General features: G+C 41.1%; 1 protein-coding gene across 1 annotated transcript; it reads right to left on the reverse strand.

The window, feature by feature from the left end:
- Positions 1 to 2,442: 2,442 nt before the first annotated feature.
- Positions 2,443 to 22,185, reverse strand: ACSL5 (acyl-CoA synthetase long chain family member 5). The gene is made up of 21 exons (XM_063339256.1): positions 22,040 to 22,185; positions 14,196 to 14,381; positions 13,528 to 13,636; positions 12,932 to 12,996; positions 12,751 to 12,852; positions 12,320 to 12,419; positions 10,928 to 11,106; positions 10,198 to 10,230; positions 9,923 to 9,974; positions 9,302 to 9,375; positions 8,790 to 8,867; positions 7,689 to 7,823; positions 7,085 to 7,219; positions 6,915 to 7,010; positions 6,302 to 6,374; positions 5,319 to 5,407; positions 5,122 to 5,238; positions 4,713 to 4,856; positions 3,626 to 3,727; positions 3,174 to 3,245; positions 2,443 to 2,734 (listed from the first exon to the last, which is right to left on the reverse strand). The coding sequence occupies exons 2-21, from the start codon at positions 14,349 to 14,351 to the stop codon at positions 2,594 to 2,596; spliced, it is 2,052 nt and encodes a 683-aa protein (XP_063195326.1). The 5' UTR covers positions 14,352 to 14,381; positions 22,040 to 22,185; the 3' UTR covers positions 2,443 to 2,593.
- Between the last annotated feature and the right edge of the window lie 3,421 nt (positions 22,186 to 25,606).

Below are 25,606 nucleotides of genomic sequence, written 5' to 3' on the forward strand. Positions count from 1 at the left end.
CTGCAACCCGAATGGATCATTTCATAATGGATAGCTACTAGATGAAAGATTTTTAAAGCAAGTAGAGAAGACTGGCTGTTATTTTTAGCTCCATTCCTTGTATTCTGGGAAAAAATGTTGCAGTGATCTGAACTTCATTGCACCTATAGCCCTCCTTACCTCAAATCTTTGTTCACTGGATATTAGAGTGCTTCAAGCCTGCTGTAGGTAGCTCTCTAGTTCTCAATACCTTGAAATAATTTTGGCATCATTTCAATGCAAGCATGCCTAAAGTACTCCTGTTTTCACTTTAGATCTATGTTGTGGAAGCAGTACACATGGCAGAAGCAGCACCCAAGAGACCAGTTTCACACCAATTTACATTTGAGTTGATATGTATGATTTATTGGTCAGATGGCACCATTACGCATCCAATTTAGTCTTTGTAACAGCTACTAGCAGGTACCACAGGCATGAAAAATCTAAAGCACTGTAGTTTGCCACTGTGTGAAGGGGCTTAATTGCAATTAAGATTAATCCAAGTTCAGAGACTGAGGTATTTCCTCTTCCAAAAGAGAAAGCATCTCTACTGTATTAGAAAGTGACCTGTACAAAGTTACTACTTTCTGAGATGTGCCATGGAAAAGTAGGCATTCTATACTCACTCCACAGTGAAGAAATCTGTTAATGAAGCACTGCAATTGCTATCCGAACGCTGCTAGTTGAAGGGCCCACCAGAATGCTGGGCTTCAACATCCAAACTGATCTCTGTAGGGAAGTTTTACATGTTGAGAGAATGAACAAAGTACTTTCTGGGCAATGCAGCAGGTGGCATCACAGCATTCAGCCTCAAGTTTATACAGATCTTAGTGGCACTAGACTTACTGTCCCCGACTGAATTGCTCATCAGAACCCACAGACAGTTTAAGTAAGTACACATTTATTCTTCCCTCTCATTCCCCTCTTTCTTCCGAGTCTCACCTGGGGTAAAAGATTAAGCCATTAATAACTTTTAAGTCACATTACTTTAAGGAAACATGGGAAAGATAAGCAGCATAGTTAGATGCGTTTTCAGAGTTGTAGAAGCCTTTAGAGACTCAGGTTACAATAAGCACAATAAATGACAGAAGAGTCACCTGAAAATGAATTGGGTCAGTTGTTTTTCCTAGTCAGAGATGCCTCACAGCCAAGGGTTGAGTCTTTCCTGACCAGTAAATCTCCTGGTTGCTTTCATTGTGGGATATCTGACCAAGAGCATTAAATACAGAGAGGAACAGCCACCAACTGTAGAATCTGGCACAGACAAGGAGAACTGGCGTAGAAAAACTACATGTTACATCCTTGTTAGCGCTGCATTGCCTTTTGGACTAATACAGCAGACAGTTACAGGGACCAGGAGGAACTGTCAGCAGAGGTAGTATATGCTAATTGAAGACCTGTTTCTAAAAGTAGAGATAGTACTCATCTTGCCAAATAATTTTTTAAGGAACAGCTTTACCATTAGAAAATTATATCTGATGCCTTATTTCATGTGATGTCCTAAGCTGGAAGAAGGAATTTGTCCTGAAGTTTCAACACATATTACCCTACTACAAGAAAAGGAAAGTTGAGTAAAGGAGCAACATCTGCTCTAGCCTCATGGCTTGAGCTGGGGCTATGCCATGACAGCACAGGAGAGGAGTTAGCATTCTGCAGCGGTTGTGTTATATCTGCAGCTATACGTAACCAGGCAGCAGTAAACCTTGCAGCTAACAGTCTGGTTGCAGCAGAGAAACGAGTCACTCGCACAGGCTTTGGTTTGATTGTGCAGTTACAGTTTATTGCATCCTATATCCTTAAGAATGACAGCTAAAGTTTTCCACTTATCAAGGCTCAAATTCATAAGTCTAGAGGCTTTAGAACTGCCATTGCATTTGAGAACGTGTGCAAAAACTGATCCAGTACCTCCCATAATAAGCTATGTTTGCTTTAGACACATGTACTTTATAAACCATTTAATGTCAGACTACTCATTTTCATTAAAAACAACCTCTAGTGTGTGGTCCAGCACAAGAAATAGGACATTTACTTTGTACTTGCTGAACAGATGTTAAGCACCAATTCATGTTGTGACAGCTTGAGTTGAGACAGGTTATATCATCCTGAGCGGAAACTGAAGTGTTATTTTCCTGCTCTTGGTTTTTGCACTATCTCCCCCCCAAAAAACATGTAACTGCATGAAAGAGTTCAGTCTGATTGCAATTCACAAAAGGTCATAATGGAGTTCATAGTTAGAGGAGGAAAACGAGATTTGCTTTTGGCAGTGAGAAGTGCGTTCTGCTGCCTCTTAAAGGCTGAGGCTCTTGAGTGTTTTTGCACTTCAGTCACAATCCAAGGAAGATGAAAGTTCCGGCTTCACCTAGACAGCTGATGCTTAGTCCTGCAAGATGTAAATACTGCCAGTTGTCAGTTACACTATAGCCATCTTCATCTGAAAGTCATTTTTCCCAGGACACCAGAAACAATATATTTAAGTTCTCCTTGCTTCCCTCCACGCATGCGCGTGTTCTCCATAGATCGTGTAGTGTCACCGATTTGTTTGGATACTCCATGCAGTTTAATTTAAACTGGCCACTTATTCCTGCGTGCTTGAATAGAGCGCCTCAATCTGGTCCTGGAAGACTTTAACAAGCTCTGGTCGTTTTGCCTTCAGTGTTGGTGTCAAGAGTCCGTTTTCTACAGAGAACATCTCTGTGTGGATGTACAAGTCTTTAACCTATTAAAAGAAAGTAATTTAGCATATGACACTTAAATAGTTACTTAGAGGACAAGCAATGGTTCTTCACAGCTTCCTTGAGCTCAGTGCAAGAACGCACTTAGTCTCAGGAGGTCCAGTAACTAAACTGTTTTTTTGATGGAAGTCAAACTCCTTTTGACTGACACAGCGAGCAGATAGGCAGCTCCTGCAGCCTTTGGTGAACCTCCACTCCATCTCGTGGCAATTGTGACTGTTGCCCTGTACAGCCACCTGTCTCTTGGTCAAGAGACAGGCAGCCAGTCAATGTTTCACTTCATTGTGAAACTACTTCAGTCACTTGTCTGGGGCAGCTGTCTTGGGCCCCATCCTGGCTCAGTCAAGAACAGGAATGAAGACTTCCCAGCCATTGCATTAGCAATACAGGGGCTTGTGACAAGCAGGATTTAGAAGCACTTACTTGTTCAAAGGATTTAAGGCCAGCCTCTTTCCCCAGTCTGATCATATCTTCTAAAATAGCTTTCTTCACTGCCTAGAAGAAACAGAGCAGGAACAGGGTGGGAAAATGGGAAAATCCCATTTTCTAATTGCAACTCAAGACCATACCCCATTGCCCAGTCAGCGAAAAATGAGGTTGGCAAGAATACATGTACATATTTCAACATTCAAGATTTCCTTCATTAAGGCCACTACAGGGTGATGTCTGTCTTCTCATTGGAAGCCCTTGAAGCATCAAGAGACACCTATACTTAGTTACGGGGTTTTTACTGTAAGGCTGCTTGCATGACTCGCACAGCATTAAGCCAGTTTAATTTACAAAAAAAGGTAGGTAGAATGAAGTCAAAGCAATACAAGATTGAACTTCAGAATTAAATTCTATCTATAAGCTACTAAAAACATAAAGCCACTCACTGGATTCTTACAGACATCTTCATAGGAACCTTTTATTCCCAGTTTTGCTGCAAATTCTGGAAGAGTCTCAGCATCAGGAACCACTATACCTATTAGAAAAGACTGAGAACAAGTGGAAGAAGTCATGCTGAGACCAAGATAAGGCATCTGAAATTACTTTGATTGTTTATATGAACCTGATTGTGGACAGTGTTTCTATAACAAGCCACATCTACATCCCCCCATCCATTTCCAGATTTTGAAAAGTAGTTACAAAGACTTTCAAGTCACTTAGATTTGAGTTCTGACAGCAGTAATTGAAGCACTAATGCAGTTTATTATATGTGCTGAATGATCCAGCAACTGCTTTGGGCTGGTTTACAGATTGAAGACTGGCCTCTGCTAGCATAGGTGACACCTCTCCTATGAAGAAAGGCTGAGAGAGTTGGGGTTGTTCAGCGTGGAGAAGAGAAGGCTCGAGGGAGACCTTATTGCAGCCTTTCAGTACTTAAAGGGGGCTTATAAGAAAGATGGGGAGAAACTTTTTAGTTGGGCCTGTTGCAGTAGGACAAGGGGTAATGGCTTTAAACTAAAAGAGGGTAGGTTTAGACTACATATAAGGAAGAATTTTTTTTTTTTTTTTAAAAAAAACAATGAGTGTGGTAAAACACTGGAACAGGCTGCCCAGAGAGATGGTAGATGCCCCATCCCTGGAAACATTCCAGGTCAGGTTGGACGGGGATCTAAGCAGCCTGATCTATTTGAAGATGTCCCTGCTCATTGCACAGTCTGGACTAGATGACCTTTAAAGGTCCCTTCCAACCCAAACTATTCTATAATTCTAAATTGTACAGAGACGACCTGGCATACTAATCCCATAGAAGTATGTAATTAGCCTTTACCCAGCTTGCAATTTGATGCCAAGATCTCCTTTTCTTTGCTGTCAATCAGGGAGGCTACAGGTCTGAAAGGATATTCCTATAAATATGGCACTGTTTGGAGCAGGTCTTGTTCAAAAACTCTTGTAAATACACACATTTGTGCCCTGGTCTTCCAGAACTCATTGTAGGAGGAATCTTGCAGGATGCTCACTCCTGACATCACTTACCCTCAGGCTTTCCCCATGTACAAAGACCTGGGCTACAGGAGCACTTCTGATATAGACATTTTCTATCTTCTCTGGAGCAATGTATTCTCCTTGTGCAAGTTTAAATATATTCTTCTTCCTATCAATGATCTTCAGTGTTCCATTCTAGAAGTTAAAGGTGGAGGCCATTAGTTTCAAGTCTGTCTTGCTTCTATAAGAAGTAGAATAGAATAGAATGGCCTAGCAGGTGTTATTTGAGATCTTGTAACCTAATCGGTCTTTGGAGCTTTGCCTGGAGTTACTTGGTGAATGATAACAAAATACCATGTGAGGCTTTTATCCTAGAATTCACTTCTCCAGCTTTTCAGATTACTGTAAACTAGCCAGAAATTCACATCCAAAGGATGGTTTGTATTAAGCAATTACTCACTGGCAACCATTTCCCTATGTCTCCAGTGTGGAGCCAGCCATCCTTATCAATTGCTTCTGCTGTCTTCTCAGGATCTTTCAGATAACCCTTGAACACATTTGGTCCTTTAATGCAGACCTATAGCAAGCACAGAAAACGGTTAATCACCAAGTCTTATCTTTCAGTATTTCCTGACACACACGGGAGGTGGTACCTACCTCGCCTTCATTGTTAGAAGAGTAGTAGTTCATTTCTTCCACATCATCGAGTTTTATGATATTACAAGCCAGAGGGGCACCAACATGGCCTAAGAGGAAAAAAAAAAAACACAAACCAGCAACAGTTATGTTTTGGGAATTCTGGTAGCAGTTGTCCCTATTTGATCTAAAGCTAGAAAGACTAGCTCTTGAAGTAAGATGAAAACTCAGGTGCCCCCTACATATGAAAGACTTCAGTGATAGTAGATACTTAATGGCTCTTCATTCACTGCTTTAGCAAGAACCAGTACTATATAAAGGAGTCTGACATGTTCAAGAAAATTATTGTAATGCTATTTTCAGACAGTTAATGCAGGATAAGTAGCAGCTAAGTCTCAATGCTTAGAGCCATTTATTTGTGTGATCAACCACACCATGTACCACATTCACCTCCACAGAATTCCTTCATAGACCTTGGCATTAATTTGCATTTCATCCTCATTATACTCTGCCCTTATTGTATTCTCAAAGATGGTGACTTGAGCTTGAATTTAGAATACCCAATATTAAAAACATCCTTGCTAAGATGAAAGCTGAATATTCAAGGTCAGGTAGTCCTTCAGGAAAATAGCCAAGTATCAGGTGCAATATTTTAGTCATAATTCTTTCAGTAAAACAAGTTATTTGGGAGCTAGAGCTAGTTTCTTAAAGCCATTTGGAAGTCCTTGTCCAGTCTGCTCAGTTCTGTACAGACACTCCTTTCCCATACACTGGGACAGGGTCTAAGCTGACCTATGTCGCTTTACACAAGAGATCCTCACCTACTTGAGTCAAGAATTTTGGTACCTATTAAGCATACAGGTGACCGATGCTCCTAAGAATCACTTTGAGATTAAGTACCCAGGCTTTAACTTTCATTGAACTAAAAGCAGTAGAGCACCTAAGCTTAAGTGCAACTTTCTGCTGACAGCTGTGGGAGAATTTCCAAGTCTCAACTACTGTACCTGTTGTCCAGTCTCCAGGCATTGAAAAAGTGCATCCAGCTGAGCATTCAGTCTGGCCATAAGCTTCAAAGATCTGTGTGAGAAAGGGTGAATATTCTTTGAACATCAAGGCTTTGGTGTGAAAGAGCTCAGTTTCAACTATGCCCATGCTCAATATTTCTTCTTCGGAAAGAAACCAAGACAATCCTAGCCTTCAAGACTTCTTGGTCTTATTGGTGTAACCAGATGTTCCTCAAGTTCACCTATCCAAACCTTGCTTTTGTCTCCTCATCCTCTGAACTCTGTTCTTAAATGTACTACATCGGAAGCTCATTGACTGTCAGGGTAAGCAACTACCTGACTTCGAGTGTCACACGTTCCTATTTCTGCTGCTCTATTCCTCTCCCCAGACCCTACAGGATAGTTTTTGGTAGTGTAGTTTGAAGGCAGCCCTGCAGAATTTTGTTCCTGTTACAGTTATCTCAGATCAAGCTGCCTGTAAATAGTGAAGACTGACAGCAATCTCCCCAGGAACAAGTTGGGCTGGACGACAGCTATATCATCGGTCACTTATTTGGGCATAATCAAACAGGTCTTATTTTAAGGAAAAAAAAAAAACCAACCCTCAGCTTACCTGACAGCCCAGTGCTGCTCTAAGAAATGTCAGGACAGAGGGAGATATAGGGGCTGCGCCTGTTACCATTACACGCACTCTTCCACCCATGTTTTCCTACAAGTGAAACAGAAGCCATCAGATCCTCTGATACTACAACGCTCAGCTTACTCACACTTAAAATAACTTACCTGAACTTTTTTGAAGATTAGCTTGTCCCAAATGCTGTCATTTCGAATTATGCCCTGTTTTATTTCAGCCATCTTCATAACCACAGCCAAGTTTAACAGGCAACGCTTCACTGGGCTCTTGGCACCACTTTGTATCTGCAAGGAAAAGTATTGGTGACTCCTGGGTTTACCTCACATCTGTATGTCCAGTTCTTGCTTTGTTAGTAGGCACCATATCTTACTTTGATGTTCTAGGGTCTGTCTTCACTACTGCCATGGTCTAGGAGATGAACCAAGGGGCAATACTAATTTGTGTTACTGCTGACATACTTCAGCTGTAGCTTTGAGGGATAACCTTACACTTGCTTCATTTGCTTTCCAAAAAGTAAACAAACTTTGTCGCTGAATGGCAACAGTCTTAACCCAGTCACGACTGGATACACTGTTCTTATATTCCAGGGCCCAAGGCTCTTTCCATCTCCTTGGAAAGGATTTTAAATAATTATTCCTGTTAAGGAGTAATTAACTAATAGTGATATTATGCCATATTCCATATGAATTTAAACTTGTATGCTTGCTTAAATATATGAACATGAAGGTAATTTAGCTAAAATTGCTCACATACCTTGTCATATATTCTATTGAGCAGTCTTGGTACAACTGGAAATAGTGTTGGCTTCAAGGTTTTCATGTCATCCGTTAGCAACTTGATGTCTCCTTGGAAGAAGCCTACTTTTGCTCCACAGCTGAAGGCCACAGTCTAAAAATTGACCAGACTAAGTTTAGTCACAGATAATTACTAGCTTCATTAGCCATAATTATTTGTCTATGGAAAGCAGCATGATTTCCAGGGCCCAGTGGTAGGAACGTTCTTGAGTGAATACGTTTTGAGGAAATACAGAAGGCTGTCATGCCTTTTACTATAATTTGATCTATAGAAGCTCAGATGCATAGATTAAGTTCTGGCTTGCAACTTTGATTTGTAGTCCATGAGCACAAAAAAAATGAAGTTTCACATTATGGTTGAATACAATTAATATGAGCTTCACCACATTTGTAACAGCTGTTCTATTTTGATATCTTTTGCGATACCTAGAAATTTAAATACAAGGCAAGAGAAAAATTTAACAGCTTGACAAGGAATAGGACAAAGACCCATTCTGGTTTAAATACTGGGTTGGGAACTGAGGTTAAGAGACTGTTCTGAGACAATTACATGTAGAAGCGTTAGATCCTGCCACGAGTTGCTGATGTTCCCTGTAGGAAGCGTTACTTATACAACATGCTGGAGGAAGTACATTAATTGGAGGACTAGAACTTCAGCTTTGGAAACAGACAGGAAGGTGACATAGCCCAGCAGAATAAACAGTGGAGAACATACCACTGTTTACCTCCGAGTGCTAAATCCACTGGTCTTAAACTGCTTCAGGTATCAGCTTTCACTGTGTTTTGACTAAGGTCTTGATGCTGTTTATTTCCCTGGCTGATTTCTTCGTAAATCACAGACTCAGTGAGGCCAGACTGAAGAACAAAGCTTCATTTATTGAAGATAGTAGCCATGTCTTGGAGAAGTAACTAGGCATTACTTAGTCAGTTCGGAGGTTTTATTTTAGGTAGATGGTCTTAACCATTTTGATATGGCTTCTAACAAGTGTTACTGTCTGAACTAGTTCATACGTACAAGATCTTCTACAGAAGTTTAGTAGCATGCATACAGTCTACTTACCTGTACAACTCTCTCAAACATATGAGCCAAGGGGAGATAGGACATGGTGATATCTGAACTTGTACAATCAATTGTGTTCTAGAAGGGAAGGAAATAGAAGTAGGTTAGCACTCCCTATGCCTGCTTGAGTTACTCTTAAGTAGAAAGTGAATAAAGTTTGGATCAATTTGAATACTTTGAAATAGACACTTCAAATGACTGAAACAACTCAGGCTCATCCATCACCCCTTCAAAATTTTTGCAGCTGTAACTCAGCCATGCTACATCAAGATTAGTTTTGCGTTTTGGCAAAACTTGAACTAGGGGAGTTTAGTACTCTTGGCATTTAGGACTGACTCATTCTAGAATAACTTCTGTATACATGTTCAAGGTTAAACCGAGTTTCTTGCAATACTATTGTCCCATTGAAATACGGGTTTGCTGTGAGTGAATGGTTTGCAGAAAATGCCCACATTAAAGCTAGTTTATGACTGAGTGACATGGCCTCGAGATCACCATTAGCAGAAGCTTACCTCTGTGCATCTAAGGAAGGCAGCAGCATTTGCAACAACATTTTGATGTGTCAGCATGGCTCCTTTAGGGTTACCTGTGGAGAGATCGAGCAAAGTCAGCTGTGACTCTGACTGCTTCTGCCGACAGTTTCCCATGCCTTGTTTGGCTCAGTTTGAACTATCTCGGTATTAGGCTCAATCATAGCATGCATTATCTTAAGAGATCACAAATATGCTTTATCTTGCATGCTATGGATATTTATATAAAGGAAACATCTACTGAAACAGCAGAGTAATTAGGAGTATCATAGAGAATGCTGAAACAGGATGTTCCTCTAGCCCCTGTGGATCAGAATACAGACAGTTAAACAACCAATCTTTTTAACATTAAGACCCTGTATTTTTCATAGGATAAGACAACATGAATTTGGCTATTCTTCCCCTCCATCTCTAAGAAGTCTTAGGGCATTTGACTTGTAGTGACAATGTCCCAAGTTAAACTGCAGTAGTGGCTTGACACTGCTCTAATTTACTGTTTCACTTCTATGTTGCTAGCATTTCCTCTTTTGTGCTAGAAAGCAATTTTTTTTTCAGCACAGGGAGATTGTTTCAATGGGAAAGCATCACTATATAGACTCTTACCTGTGGTTCCACTGGTAAAACACACAACGCAAAGGTCTTCGGGCTTAGGAGGCTAGAGGGAAAAAGCCACATAAGGTCAACAGATTAAGGTTTATGTTGCTAATCAGTATTTACATACACTTCCTAAAGGGGGATGAACCAGGAATTCTGTTTGGAAACAGCAAGACAAGATACAAAAAAACCAACCCTGCCAGCCTTCTCTACTAGCAGCATGGCAAGAGGTCTTTTCAGAGACTAGTTCTGCAAGTTTATAGCTGTTCCACAAAGATACTTACAACTGGTTCTCTCATGTTGTTTCTTCCCAGCTCCTGCATTAGACAGAAAACACATCTTAACAATTGCAATAGAAAGATGTGCAGCAACAGTAAATGAATAGGTAATTGCATTCCAAATGCAACACTTGTTTTTACTTTGCCTCTTGATACTCTGTCTCAGAGACCCATGTTGATCTTCCTGAATTTAGTGCACACAACTTGGAAAAGCTTCCTGGGGTCGTGGGAAGCATGAATTTGAGTGTGTAGAAACTGATCACAACTACTGAAGGAATTTGGAAGTCCTGAGTGGAGATACTTTATTTTATTTGATGTAGGCCACATCTCTTATACTCTGCACTTCTGCATTATATCTGGACAGTTAAGCCTAGTATTGGGATGCCAAAGCAGCCAGTAATTTGCACTTACAGTTTCAATTAGACTCAACTGCCACCTTAGAAGCCTCATAAATCCTGTTTCAACTGCACCATGAATTAAGCTAAGGAAGTCTTCAATTTAATGCATACTGACTGTCCACAAGACATTGACACAACTTTAGTCAGTGTCTGACTCTTGTCTGACAGTGTCTGCAGGTTTGAACTCTGCAAGTCCATTTGGCTAGCTATATCAAGTTTCAAAGTGACTCAGGCACAGATGTGTAAACTGGATAATGCTTACATTAAAGTGTCATTGTTACCAGAGAAGGTCTAGATGTCTAGCTGGCACGGTCAAGCAGAAGCCTTTAGTCACCTACCTCAACCTCCTGCAGTGCTAGAATTTCGACTCCCGCTTTAGCTCCTCTGTCCTTGAGCTCTTTATCAAAGAGATCCATGAGAATGATAGTCTTCAGACCTGGGGTCTTTTGTTGCTCACAGTTCTCAAGCAAGATCTGTGCTTTCTCGGGCTTGTCACAGATCACTATGCTGATGTCAGCTACAGAAAAGAAGGTACATTTCAGAAGTCTATTTAGAAGACATGAGGCTAGTGAGTGACAGCACAGTAGCACATACGTTTAGAAGACAGCATTGGTTTGTTCTAAAGCCATTTGCATTTGTTCATATGGTTTCAGTGGCTGGCTTACAATGCTAAGAAGGTTCCTCCTTCCACTGCCAACTGACTGGGAAAACTTAAGATTCTAGATATAAAAAGTGAGGGCAGAAGCTGAGGAACTGAAGACAAATATCCTCCATCACAGTCAAGATACGCATTTAAACTTTTGGTATTGCCATAAAAGCTCAGAATTGTCCTCACTGATAGTTGAAGTTTAGCCATCTTCCTTAAATGCAAAGGCATTTAGATCTGTTTGAAAGAGGGAGCTAAAATTCTTGAATTAATGCCTCAGCTTCCCTTCATGTGCAAGAGTTTTATGCAACTACAAAAGCATTTCCCATTAAGTCAGTAGAGGAATTGGATTTGCCTGAACATGCTGGTTCCCTGTTAGCCTAGTAAGTCACAGCTGTGTAGTCCCAAGGCAAGACCTGTTTGCAAGGTTCACCAGCATAACTGCTGAAGGGATTTTACTTGGCAAATCCTGTTTATGGGTTGGATCCCAGACTGTTGTGACAGCAGTGGATATTTTTCCTCCCCCATTCCTCCTCTAAGACTGGGGGAAGAAAGTTTGAAGATTTACTCAAGCTTCCTTGCCAGTTTCTTCCATGATGGCACGCTAGTTGTTGCTTCTGTAGAACAACAGGCCGTAACCAGATATGCCTAAATCTGTTTATCTTTACTCCTCCCTCCTCCACTTTTGACTTAAAGTTGTAGGATGTAAAAGACACTCATGTAGTGTTAATTTGCATGCAAGCTTGTCCACATTGTCTGATTGTTTGGCAGTGTGGGAGTTCAAGACTGCAAAACCTCAAATCGCAAAGAGTTGAGCGCTGATTGCAGGATGGTCCACGGGATCTAGCAGGCCTTCCGTGGACTTGCACTCAAGACACTCGGAGACATAGGAAGCCTACTGGCTTCTTCTAGGCATTGAACCATGTCCCCTGCAGAGGGGCTTCATTTTCAGAAATTAAGTGTCTATAAAAGTATAAGAGCAGTAACTACCCTGATTTTTGCATCAAATTCCCTCGAACTTCAGCCTTCTCAAAACAAAGCTTCTTAGAGAAATCATTATGAAATACTGGAAGTCAATATTTACCTTTGTTAACAATATATACAATGGCCTCTGGCCCCAGAGTGTCATAGAGTGGAACAGCAACCATTGAGTAAGTGTAGCAGGCATACTCTGAAATGATCCACTGAAGAGAGAAAACACCAGAGCTAAGAAAAACTAGCAGCTTGCCAAGACAGGATTACCTACAGATTTCATACAGCTTCACTAGCCCATGCACACATTAGTAGTAGGGGTTGTGTAAGGAGCACATCAATGAGATTCTTAGAGTAGTGAGGGTTTAAGAGCATTGTATTACATGCCTGGCATAGTATGTGCTCTGTCAGTAATAGTGGAAATGGGAAGGGAAAAGCCAGTTGTGATTGTTCTTCGTGTGGCCTCAAGCTATTTAAATGCAGACCCTCCTCTCCCCAAGGTGTCAGAATATTCTGGGAAAGGATATTCAATTTGTTGCTTACCTCTGGCCTATTCTGAGCAAAAATGCCAATAAACTGGTTTGATGATGGGTTGCATCCTTTTTGCAGAAGCCCTGATCCCAGGTATTGAGCTCTGTCCAAAACCTGTAAGATAGTTTTCCCCCACTTTAGTGTTACGAGACAGTATCCCAAATTAAAATCATCCATCATGTACGATACTCACCTGTTGATATGTCAGCCACTGATAAGGTTGTTTGGGTTTTCTGTAGCCTAAACAGTCGCCATTTCCTAATGGAAGAGTTCAGAAAGGCACCTGTAAAGCTCAGTACTGAAGCTGCATAGCACTTTAATGCAACACTTGTAAGCAGGAAATATTTTCAGTCAGACATCCAGCTAACTGCATGTGAGCTTGAAATAGCTTGCAAGCTATCCTGTGTTTCCATGCATGGGACCCCTGAAGTCACATAGGCACAAATTTGTACCTGTTTTAAGCAGGCAGTAATTTTACACTAAAACCTACATCATAAGATAAAGAAGTGTTTCCCCCCAACCCCCTCTGATGCTTACTGTCTCCACTGAACTCCACCATCTTAAGCTTCTGATATTTGTTCCTGCCCAGTCTGCCAACTAAGACTACTTCTAAATCAATGGGGGAAAAAAAAATAAAAATATGGTCACTTGTTACTGCACTCCACAGAAGGCCAGGAAAGCTTTTGCTAGCCTGAATTATTACTACAGGCAAGAGGCAAGGCAAAAGAGCTTGGAATAGCTTTATTTACTTGTGATAGACAAGTACTAAGTAGCAGATATAAAGCTTACCAGAAGCATGCAGTCCTCTCCGGAAAACTTCATACAAGGTTTTACCATCTTCAAAGTAGTAAGAAAGCAGGTTATTATCTGTCAAGAGTGCACCTCTTCTGGCTCCTCCCTAGGAACAGAACATAGTTATGAAACAGTGCAGAACAGATGCAATGTCATTTATTCCTCAGCCGTTCTCCCAGCACCCCATTTAAAGCATTTCCATAGCATTGCATTGGTAGGAAAGTCTCATTTTCCTTCCCGATTTTGATCTACTCAGTTATATGCAGAGGAATTTTCTAGATGGCCTAGATTAATATTCAATTACAGGTTATTAGAGAGACCTTGACTGAGTGCTACAACTTGTCTAGTTACACAAAGTCTAGCATCATAGTCTAGCACCAGCCTCAAAGCTGATGCAAAGCATTAAGTAACAGAAAAAAGCCGGTGAGGGCCAAGGCCATCTGGTAAGAAGCCCACCTAACCCTGTTGGCAAGAGCTGCCGTTTCTTGCTTTTAGTGTCTTAAGATTTCTCTTCTCCCCACCATACTGTTGAGTTGTACACCTGGGAGAGAAAGCTGTGTATATCAGATAGGAGACTTTCCACTGATACCCAGAGTTAGAATGGATCAGTATTCAGATTAAGCTTCTCAAAAATAGTCCATGCCCACAAGCAGAGTAGGTATTACCTCAACCCCTATTGACTGCTTGTTCAAGTCAACAGGAGGCAGAACAGGTTTTGGCCTGCTTATCACCCACAGGAAGATGCCAACTCCAAATGCAATAAGACTAATCAATGCTGGTGTTGGAAGCGGTGAGAACAAGACTTGAAGTATCCAGATCATTGTGCTGGGTCAGTGGAGCCAGATTTGAACCTGAAACAAACAGGAGGTTTAGCAGACATGAGTTAGAAGCACACACTACCTATAAGTCATGGTTACTTATGTAGTTTGTTAAGCAATACTGCAAATCATTTCAGCAGTTTGCCCCTAAAGAGTCTTGGTACAATAATGAAGCATGCTTATACAATGCTTTAAGCCTCTTAAGAGATCTCAAGTCATCTGTCCCCATAAATGTTAATCCACACTGCATCCACCTCCACAAAAAGCTGAAGCCTAATGAAGTCAGACAAGGAACAGCTGTCAGTTCTTTCTATTCAAGAGTAAAAATCTGCCTGGGGAAGGCCAGTGTGTAATTCCCCAACTTAAGTATAACCAAAAAATACCTACAGTTCAGTGATGTGAGTAGTGGTAGTAAGAAAACCCAGTATTATATCTGTCCAATAGGAGGGGGCATTGCTAAAATATGAGGGGTGCTGCTAAATTACATGTAGGTGTAACAAACACGTCGAAGTCTGCAGAGCAAGCAGTATCTTCACTATCAGCTGCTCTTACTGGAAAGTGGGGTCTATGCTGGGCAAGTATTTCAGATACTGACAGTGTGTTCAGCATGAGATATGGCACGAGTCAAAACTGTGAAAGTTAGTTTCCACTTGGAAATGGTGACCTGGAAGTTAATGTGTGCAATGGAAGTCTAGCTGGGAAATACAGAAGCAGTTCTGGCTGCTCGCATCCTCCAGAGCCTCTTCCTTCAAGAGCAAGGAAGCAAAAACTGAGAAAGCAGGATTTCTTATAAGAAAAACATTTTTTTTTCAGCCAGCAGTAGGAGAATAGAGTTACATGCAAGCAACCGAAGAGACCACATGCCTGCATAGCTGTACCACTTTTAGTGGCTGAAGTGTGCTCTCATGCTCATTTTAATAGTAATTTTAAGACAAATTCCTAGAAACCAGGAGGGACTGGATGCCTGTAGGGTATCATGGTAGAGGTAATCAACAGAACTGGGGATCATGTCTACAGCACGAAGTCCTCTAGTAAAACTTGTTAACACTGATTAGCATTAACAGTGCCTAATCAGGCAGATCACTGCAATTGTCACAAATAGCTACTGTCTGTTACATGGACTTACTTGACAGAAAATTAATAGAGAACACTTGTCTGACCTTTTTGTGGCAAAGACCAGAAAACCCACTAACCCCAAATGCTCCATGCAGCAGTAGATAAGTCGCTGAAAAGCTTTAAATTAGGGTACTCTAATTTCCTCACTGACTCAACACACAAGGCAGTTTGTGCCAAGACATCTAGGAAGATGGAACATCAGGCCCTGAAGGATAATGATGCTTGGAGCAAAGAACTCAAAGTCCAGGGAAAACACATGATCAAGTGTGAGAAAAGCCTGAAGATAATTAAATGCAGCAAAGCTTTTGCCTTCACATTCCAAATTGATTCCACAAATGTCTCGCATAGAGAAGAGAGACCAGACAGTAGTCTAATCCCAGTGTAGCCTAACCAGCATCCCTATAGTTAGTCAAGGATGATTTTCAGTTACAAGCCAAACGGATTTTTAATTTAAAGAAAGACCTGTTGACAGGTTTATCTCTAAAGCCTGGGAAGTATTGTATGCTCATTTGCTTCTAGGTCAGATTTGGGGTTTTTTTTAGCCCACTTACAATACCAAATGAGACTACACATGCGAGAGTCATACCTAACATCCTTTAAAGCCACAGAAGTTAGTGTCATGTTAAAAAAGCACAAATACCTACATCTTGTTTACAATACAAAAAAAATGCTTTTAATATCTGAAAGACGATTTTCAATTCCCCTACTTCATGAATAGAATAGCGACAGCATTTTGCTTTTACTTTCCAACTGTGTTTCCTCAGATGGGCTTTAGTCACTCCCATCACCATACAGAGGGTGTGTTATTCAAGCTGTGGCAAGAGACCATCAGCAAATTTGTCTCAATTCCCAGCACTGGGGCAGTCATTTCCTATGCCTAGAGCTTCTACTGTAACTACTTGTCTAATCCAAGTCACTGCTAATTAATCACCTCTGGTATCCTCCAAAAGCCACTTAATCCTGCTTCCCTCAAAGCAGAAGAGCCAGCAGGGAGGACAGGAGCCTGTTTACTTGACAGAGTTTTCTGTCCATGGGAAGAGAACAGCTCTACCCTAGATCTGTGCTACAGAGCAGCTACAACCAGAGCTTAACTCGCAAATCCAAATGCCCTATGCATACATAACACCTGAGTGAAAACTCAACTCAGTGCAGCATGAGACAAAGCCAGGGCATTTTTGACAGAAACTGGCTTCCACTGCAGGGCAAGGCTGAACACTAGCTGCTTTCTTAAGCATACAGGGAGCTGGACTGCTCAAAACCCCTGAGTTTTGAAGGGCTCAACTGACCAGAAAGATACAAAATGCACAGGATGTCTCAAACCACCTGCTTAGTCCTCTTGTGCAATAAGATGGTAGGCAGTTAACATGTACTTAGGTTGTCTGGCCTGATCAACGGTCAGGGATAAGATGCACTAGGCTCTGGAGTGCAAAGGCTTAGTTTTTATCTGAAGAGATTACAGTGATACCATTTAGAGCCTTGAGTTGTGGAGTACATGTTCTCATTTCCACTGCACCCCCCCCACGCACACCCCTCTACAGCAATTCCTTTACTAGCTAGAATGAATGAAAAAGTTATTCTCTATTCTCTCCAAGTCAGGAGATTCTCTCCACTGGAAAGTGACTGAGCGTTGTGCCTCCAAACACATAAGTATGAAGAAAGAAATCAGTGTTCTCTCCATCACAGTAGTTCTTTACCAACAGCAAAGCAACCTTTGATACTTGCAGAATTTCAGAAGCAATGGTCACGCGCAGCCTGGGAGAATGCTTCCTAGAACTATATTCTTTGACTCGAGTTCACCTAAGAAATAGTTTGCATGTGCTTTTGAGGTGATCATGAGAACTTGTTGATCAGCATTAGTAAGATAACATTGACTCGTTCCAAGCAGGAAGAGTAGAGTACAACCAACTACACCGAGGTGACTAATCAGTTAACCACCAGTAGCTCACTCTTTACAGTTGCTTACACAGTGCAGCTCTTGCCTGGTGTCCTGCAGATGTGAGCCACTGTGCCAGTTCTTACTCCTTGGAAGCATTATATCCCATCTTCCTCCAGCTGCAGGAAGGAGAAGTCTTGTGTTCTGCGGGGTTTAGGAACATCTAACTTTTAGCATCCAGAAAGAAGCTAAAGCGCAAAAGCTCAGCAGTGACTGCTGAACAGAGCCACATAAAAACCACAAAGCAAAATCCACAGTAACTTGCATTAAGCCTAAGGTACACTTCAGTTAGGCTTTGCTTTCAGAGTACCTCTTATGAAAGCCAGAGCCAAACAGCTCAAGTACCCTTTGATCTTGCCCGAGAAGCACTCTGCTGGGGGGTGGGAAAGAAAGAGGCCTCAGTAATTTACTTTCAGGAAGTTTAGTGCTCTGTGGTTTCAGAGTACATGTTACAGGCTATTTCTGAGCCTTGCTGATGAAACCTATTTAACTCAGGCTTTCAGTATAATTAAACAGAAAGGCCATTTTTAATAAGGAATTTTACTGTATGTGATATTACTGTCCCTCTATCAGGAGGGCAACACCACCATGACACTGCTTAGTAAAAAAGGTCATTTTGTCAGATAAATTGAAAAGCCAGGCTTTCACATATTTTTTACCATGAGGTTTTCTCCTTGAAAGCTACCTACTCAGAAAGATAGAACATGTTCAACTAGCCCTTTGAAGTTCTGAAAACATTAAAGTATTTAGGATAATGTGTTCTGTTACTTTTTTCTTATTAGATAGTACAAGATCACATTCTTGCAAGACATACGTATGACATTGCATTAATAGGAAATTATCTCTAGACATACAATAAGCATGGTTTAAGGAGCTAGAACTAAAGCTCAACTTGAAAATTCACACAGAACTCCCCAAAGAACATCATCATTAAACACCTTACATAGCCACACAAAGAGGAGACAGCACTGAAAATTTCTAGATACCAGTGTCTTTTATTACTACATATTATTACAGCACTTACATTATGAAGAGCAAAGAGCAAACATGTATCTGAACTTAACTCAGCTTAAGTTCATCAGTTAACATCTAACTGATAGCTCAGAGATTTCCTAGCAGGCTCCTGATAAACTCATTATCTGGAGCCATAGAGGCAATCACTTACACATAGGTTATAGTAAAGCCTATGTAAGTAACAGCAAGCAAGCCCATCAGCAATAAAACAAATAAAAGTAGAACTTTGTTACTTATACGGAAAATATTTCAGACAAAATACAGAGATGAGAACCAGTAACCAAAAGCACCTACCATTTTGAAGGTGGAGTGGGGAGCCAACCCCTTTTCCTTAAGCAAAAGGGAGCCTTAACAGCACAGGAGCAAACCACTCCCAAGTAGGTAACACTCATCTTAAAAACTACAGCTACTTCCCTCTCCCCGGTTTAAATAAATCAGCAAGCAGAAAAGCATGCTGGGAAGGGAGCTTCTAAACGGAAGGAACTTGCATAGGGAAACTGAAGTAGCTCAGAGAAGAAAAAAAAAAAAAAATTATGGAGGAGGTCGTTGGGGTTTTGTTTGTTGAGGAAAAGAGCTTGAAGTTGACATATTTCCGAAGAGCTAGATGAAAAGTATACCGAGGCCTTTCGATTTGATATTTAGAGTTTACTCTTTATAATCTTTTTACTGATTTTTTTTTTCCTGTGTAGAAAGGCGTTCTCTCAACAATGGTAATTTTCCCTCTATAGCTACGTGCACGTCAAGCTGAGCAGAGCTTTGCAGCCTATAATACTGACAAAGGGCTTTGAGTAGAGTATTTCTTATGTGCTGCTGTAATGTACTTGCTGGTGGGCTAGTTCCCCATTTCTGCTGCTGGTTTGGTTTGTTTGTTTTTGGTGGGGTTTTGTTTGGTTTTTTCCCCCAAAAAAGCTACCTAGTTCTTTCTGCTGTGGTACAGACATATACGTGCAATTACTTGCACAAGGTAACATTGAATCACGTTTCAAACTTCAGTTTTGTTTCCTGCTATGACAGGGACATTCTTTATGGTTTTATAGTTGCATTTCTTTGTTTGAAAGTTTATAGCTTCTGCTGTTTTCTCTTTTTCTCTCTGATGCTTGTCTAACGTAACTAGAATTTTGCAGCATGGTTGGAGGGGTGGGAAGACAGTAGCTTCACCTATCTCTCTTCTTCAGTGCCTTCACCTGAGATTTTGGAATTGTTTTTCCACTTAACAGTTTGCCCATCTGAAAGTTTTTCTATGCTGCATGATTTCAGAATAATCTGGTTAGCTGGACTAACTATTGCAGGGATGGGATAACATTGCATGTACTTGCATCCAAAATACAATTGGTCCTGGACCTTGGCTTGCTAAAACACATAGCTTCTAGTAATTGCAATTATGTTTTTATTGCTGCTGTAAATTTTATGCTAGTCAAGTAACTTACACTGTAATCGTGGCATTATTTAGCAATGCAGATATACTTTTAGGGAAGCCAAGGCTTAATTCACCGATTTTACCGTAAGCTTTACATGAAGATGAAAAAGACCTTGTTCTGCATGAAATTACTCTGCCTTTGGCTTTGCCTACCCAGACCTGTTCCTGTAGCATTTAAGTGAGGCTGTGAGCTTTGGCTTTAATCTTGCTAGTCAGGGTGCACTTATGCTTAGAGGAAGGCAATGCCCCTTACAGAGAAGGGAAAGAAGGCCAGGCTCCTAGCCCAGGCAGCTCTGAGTGCCTCTCTGAGGATTTTCCCCCTTCAGATATCTGGCCTCAGGCTGTTATTTTCCCAGGAGGAAGGGAAAAAGCAGTGAATTTGCCCTGCCTATGATCAGCTGTTGGGTAGCAATGCGTTGTGTGTCTCAGATGCATTGACTCTGGCTGTGGGTACGAGAGAACGTGCCCACAGCCCCGTCCTACCTGGCCTGCCAGAAGCCCAGTGTGATGCAGAGGTCCCTGAACTGGTAAGGTTACACTGCATTGCCTGGACTCAGTGGGTCTCACAGGTCCAACATAAATTGAAGTAAGGGATGCACATATAGAAAAGCCTTGTGGATGATTGATACCCTATCCTTAATGATTGGTTCTGTTTAATGCTCATAAATTAGAATACAGCTGACAGTCTTTCCCCAGTATGCGTAAGAAGTGACATGCAAATTTTGAAGCTTTTAACTTTTGATATTGCGTCAAATGATCTGAATAAACTCCAGATTTTTGAGGCCCAAATCCATTTGTTGCTAGTAATTCTCTGCCAAAAAATAAAGCAGAGTCATGAATGACTCAACCTTTGCTTCTTTTCGTACACATATATAAAATGTACATCTGCATCTTTCATACCCATTAGCAAATTAAGATGAGCAGTAGATAGAGTATGTGTATAGCGAGTTCAAGGTGTTTCCTTTCTGTTGTCACTGTCACAAAAGGTTTGCATAGAGGATGGATAAGATGAGCTTTTATAATAAACCTTAAGGTCATGGCACAACATGAGCTTTTGCCATCCAAAGATGCCAAAATAGCTCATTTACCTATAACAAATAGCAGAGGATGTAAATAGACGAAGGGGAAGCATTAGCTCAGTGTACAGTTTTCTCTGTTGTCGCTTCAAGACTTGGATCTAAATTTTGTGAGTCTGTGGAAAGTGTGGGCTCATTATTTAAAGGGTTGAATTAAAAATTCAAGTTTCTTAATGCTTTGAAAATAATCATTCTTTATTGCTCTGCTATACTTTTCAAGGGCAGCCTTCTGGCTTTTGTAAAGCAGAGTGATGGCACAGGGACATAAATAATCATCTCAGAGCATAAGTGGGTTCCTCAGAGAAGGTGGTATGGATGGGACAATGGGCTTAAGACTTGGAAGAGCAGCATGGTTTTTGCCAGTTCTCTTACTTGCAGCTTGATTTCTGGTTAATCTTTGTCTCCGCAATCCTCTGCTTTGGTGTGGCTGCAGCTCTGCACACAAGCAAGAGCTTGGAGAAGGCTCCACCTCTAGAGCTACACCAAGCAGCTGTACCAAGGTGATGGCAGCAGTCTGGTGTGCCACACTCTTGAAATCTGTGCTTTTAAAACGTTTTAAAAGCCAGCTTCTGTGTTCTTAGTTAGGGATTAAGGTCCCATTGTAGTAAACGTTGCCAATAAGCTTGTGTGTATAAATAATCTAGCATATAACAGTTTTTACTGACAAGATTTCAAAACCTGCTTGTGATGCTGCAGAACCAAATTATTCTTCTGTTTCTGGAACTCTCTTTTAAACATGAGTCTGAATGGGAGCCTGGCACTGGTACGCTGTGCACTGTATCTTTAAATAGATATAACTAACTAACTGATAAGAAAATGGCTTCAGCCTGGACGGTAGTCAGGTTTCCAGTTCCAGCCAGACTATAGCAACAGGGAGCATTCAGGTGGTTGCTCTTGCTCAGGCTGTGATTTCTCTGTATACCACCCCTGAGCCCAGCCTTGCGTCTTTAATAACAAACATGCAGCCAATTACACAGCTGTTGCCTTTAACAGCACACAGTGTGATGAGAAGGGTGCATTGCACCCAGGCATTGCAGCAAATTAAGGTTATTATCCCACTTGCAGTACTTCTTTGCAGGACCAGGAAACCTAGAACTTGGCAAAGACGGGCTCCGATCAGGAGGGATTTGCTTACCTTCCTTGAGCGCTGGAGGAGGGTGGAGGGGCCGGTACAGGCTGCCTTCCTTTGCTGCTTTACAACTCCAAGTGGGCGTTCAAGGGTTGGTGCTTCCCCAGCTCCTGTGGTAGGACTAAGCCCCGAATCATCAGTGTGTGGCTTTAATAAACAGGCAACACTGCACCCAGGTAACCTTTGAACCTGCGTTGCAACAGGTTCAAAGGTAAAAAAAAAAAAAAAAACTTATTCCTGATCAAATATAAAGAGCAATTTTGGCTGGTTAGAAATGTTAAACATACAACTCTTGCGCAACAGCTTTAGAAGAGAGCAGCACGCTGTGAAAGCGAACCCCAGCCCTGCGAAACCTGCACGCTTGGGTTTTTAATAGAACTCTCATGTACTCTGAGTGTGCATGGGGTGCTGAGTAAGTCTTGTTCCACTGAGAAAAGGTGCCTCTTAGATTGCACTTTGAGAAGCAAATATATTGTGATATTTTTCCCTACTGCTTCATGGAGGGGCCTCTCCTTAATCACATCTGACTGCTGGGGTGTGGGTTTCCTTTGCAGCTCAAGTGGTCCATAAAGTAGCACATTCCTTTATGGCAGGAGCTCCCAGTGCAGTTGGGATGTATGGGGGACTGGTTATCTTACCAAAGGTAAGATAAGGGTATTTTGCTTCTTCATCAGAGATTTCTTGTGTTGATGTGATTGATTATTTTTTTTTTTGTATGTGTGTGTGTCTTCCGCCATCTATGAAATGGCAGTAACAGAGCTGCTCTGCTTAATGCTGCTTGAGAAAGACTCAGCTGTGAGGTGAGGTACGCGGTCTGGGCTGGCAGGTGGAGCTTCTTGGCATCACTTCCAAAGGCTGTGGATGTGATCTTTGGAAGAAGTTTGCTCCTCATGATCCGAGATATACCAAAGTCCTTTCAGCACTCACTCGCTACTGTCAGGCCTGGTCAAGATAACAAAGCTTTTGTTGATCCCGGCCTGGTTAGATTGGTGCTGGAATTTCACTCTTGTATGATATTTGAAGAGTAAGCCAATATTAACACTTTTCACTTACGATCTTAAGTATTCTTGATTGAGGTGGGGGAACCCACCTGTATCAGTGGACGTGAATAAAACTGGAAGCACCTGTGCCAACACTAATTATCATCCTAGAATTTCTGATTGCAATCTTCTCTAAGTTTTTAGAAAATGCCAGTTTGAGGTGGATGAAAGAAAATGAGCGGGATGGTTCCAGACTTGGTGTAAAGAGATGATACTGGTGTGCAAGTCTCTTGGCTCCGGTCTGTGGTGCATCTTGCACGTGGGAAATAAAGCAGTTAGTGTAATGCTATTATGAGGTATGCAATAGATATTAATTATAAGTAGTTCAGCAGGTCCCTGTTCAGTGTAAGTGGATATTGTCTCACCTCCTCAAAAGAGGTAGAATGACTGACACCATCTGTGGTTTTGGCTCCTAGATGCACCTTATATACAGATGTTTGAGAGAAGCACAGCAGAGTGGCTTGAGGAGGGAACAAAGCGAATTACCCAAGCTAGCTGTATGTGTAAAGCTGTACCTGCTTTTCCTTCTCCGCCCTTTTTCCCTGGTACACCAAGTACCTGGCTTTTTACCTCTTTTGAACAGCAAATTAATCCAAGTTGTAGTGTTTTGTCACCTTTCACCTATATAGTTTCTTCCCGAGGAATGAAGACCATTGATTAGTTCACTGTTAAAAAAAACATTCTAGGAGTCCTAAGCAACTCTGAGCCATAACTCTGGGTCATCTCTGAGTTGGGTAGGTTGGGGTCTTGATCAAAAAAAGTCATGCTGAATTACTAATTGTAGGTAACCTTTTATTTCAGTCTGTTTTGAAAGCAGGTGTGAGAAAACGTGTTCACAAGCCCTGAAGACACATGGGCTTATGGTCTGCAATGCAGCCTGGTCTGTGTACATTATCCCTGTTCCTTGTTTCTGAATGAGAGATGCCGTAGTTTGTGGTCTCAGTGACCAAAGCACATGACCAATGACATCAAAGAGACGAGATCAGCTGTGGAAACATCACCTATGTCCCAGTTCTGAAAAAGAGGAGCTCAAGGAAGACCCTACTTAGAATTAGCAAATGCTTTTTTTCCATAGGATTGGAAAAACCCACTTTTTAAGGTAATGAAAATGTTGACAATTTTTCTCCTCAAGACTAAATTATGAAGGAAGCATGACAAACAACATGAAGAATTCTCTGTAGGCTAGAATGGGCCCTATGAATTGGATCAAGTTAGTCATTTTTTAAAGCTACGAGCAGGTTTTGGCTCAAAATGTTTATTCAAAAGTATTAATTTTTGACAGATGTCTTTGCATGCATGTAGTTTTTCAGCATGTCATAATCCAACTTTTCTTTTGCTAGTTTTTATAGATGATAGAAAGCTCAATATTTTGCCTTCTCTGTTTAGATCCATTTTCTGTGCTTATCTAAAGTATCACTAGTCACATTAACAGTTCTTTCAAATATCACACAAGCAATTTAATGCTTTGCCCTTTGCAATTCCCTTGACATTTGAATGATGAAGAATATGCACCAGAAGGGAGCAAAAGAAATTCAAAGGAGTGTTTCTTCTAGCTTTCTTACAGCTCCGCTACTGACAGCAGGATTCACAGGCGTTATTTTAGGTACCTGCCAGTGAACATGCAACTGTGGGGTATCCTTGAATGCTGATTAAAAGTGATTCTTGCTGAGGTTGTGCAACTAGTCCTAGATGTGAAGAGTGAAGCTAAAGGTCATTACTACACAAAGCTGGAGTTTAATCCCTTCTAGGTAACATACAAGAGGTCTTTTTTTATTGGTCTTGTGAAATCTACTCAAATGCAATAGGCTACTGAGTGATAAACATGAAACAAACTCTAACCCTTCAGCCTAAATAATTGCCCTGACAGTAGTAAAGTTTGGTGCCAGTATATCACAAGTCATTCTTACTGTGTTAAAGCATTTGTATAAAAGGGATGGATGTGTAGTTCAACTGTTAAGATCAACTAATGAGACCACACATGTTTGAATATTTGCAATTGCTCTGTGGTGCCTAAGAGCGGCTGTACGCTTATTTTGTTGGCTGGTGCGGCTGCTGTATGAAATTGAAGGATCTGACTGAATTTGCTGCTTCCATGTTACCATTGACAATCTTGTATTCTCCTCACTTTATGCAGAGCTCAAGTGGTGTGTCCCACTAAGTGCCTATGGTTTTAAAACCAGACAAAAAAGTCTTAAGATAACTGTTGATGTTGAATACACACAAGTATGAACTGTCACTAGTAACTTTGCAGGACCTAAAAGCATCTGATTTACATCTTCACTTGCTGATCCTGAGCATAACAACTGACAAATAATTCTACTGATTTTGACTGGAAATGATGTAATACTGTGGATTTACATTGGTCTATTTGGGATCAGAATTTGTCCCCAAAAGACTAGTACTTCTGAACTCTGACACAAAAAAATATTTGGCATTGATTGTTTCTGTTCCATCTGATAAGAATCAGAGATGAAAAATTAATGAAGCTGTCTCTGCATAATCTCCAACAAAGTAAAGCCATTCCTATCTCAAG

This window comes from Chroicocephalus ridibundus, chromosome 6, assembly GCF_963924245.1.
Source record: "Chroicocephalus ridibundus chromosome 6, bChrRid1.1, whole genome shotgun sequence".
NCBI lineage: Eukaryota > Metazoa > Chordata > Aves > Charadriiformes > Laridae > Chroicocephalus > Chroicocephalus ridibundus.

Bases quoted from the DNA above. Each gene is read 5' to 3' on its own strand.
- ACSL5 (XM_063339256.1), bottom strand. From the start codon at position 14,351: ATGATCTGGATACTTCAAGTCTTGTTCTCACCGCTTCCAACACCAGCA. The intron at 9,975-10,197 runs GTAAGTATCTTT...TTTTCCCTCTAG, and splicing joins ACAACATGAGAGAACCAGTT to CCTCCTAAGCCCGAAGACCT. The intron at 4,857-5,121 runs GTGAGTAATTGC...TTTAACTTCTAG, and splicing joins ACATAGGGAAATGGTTGCCA to AATGGAACACTGAAGATCAT.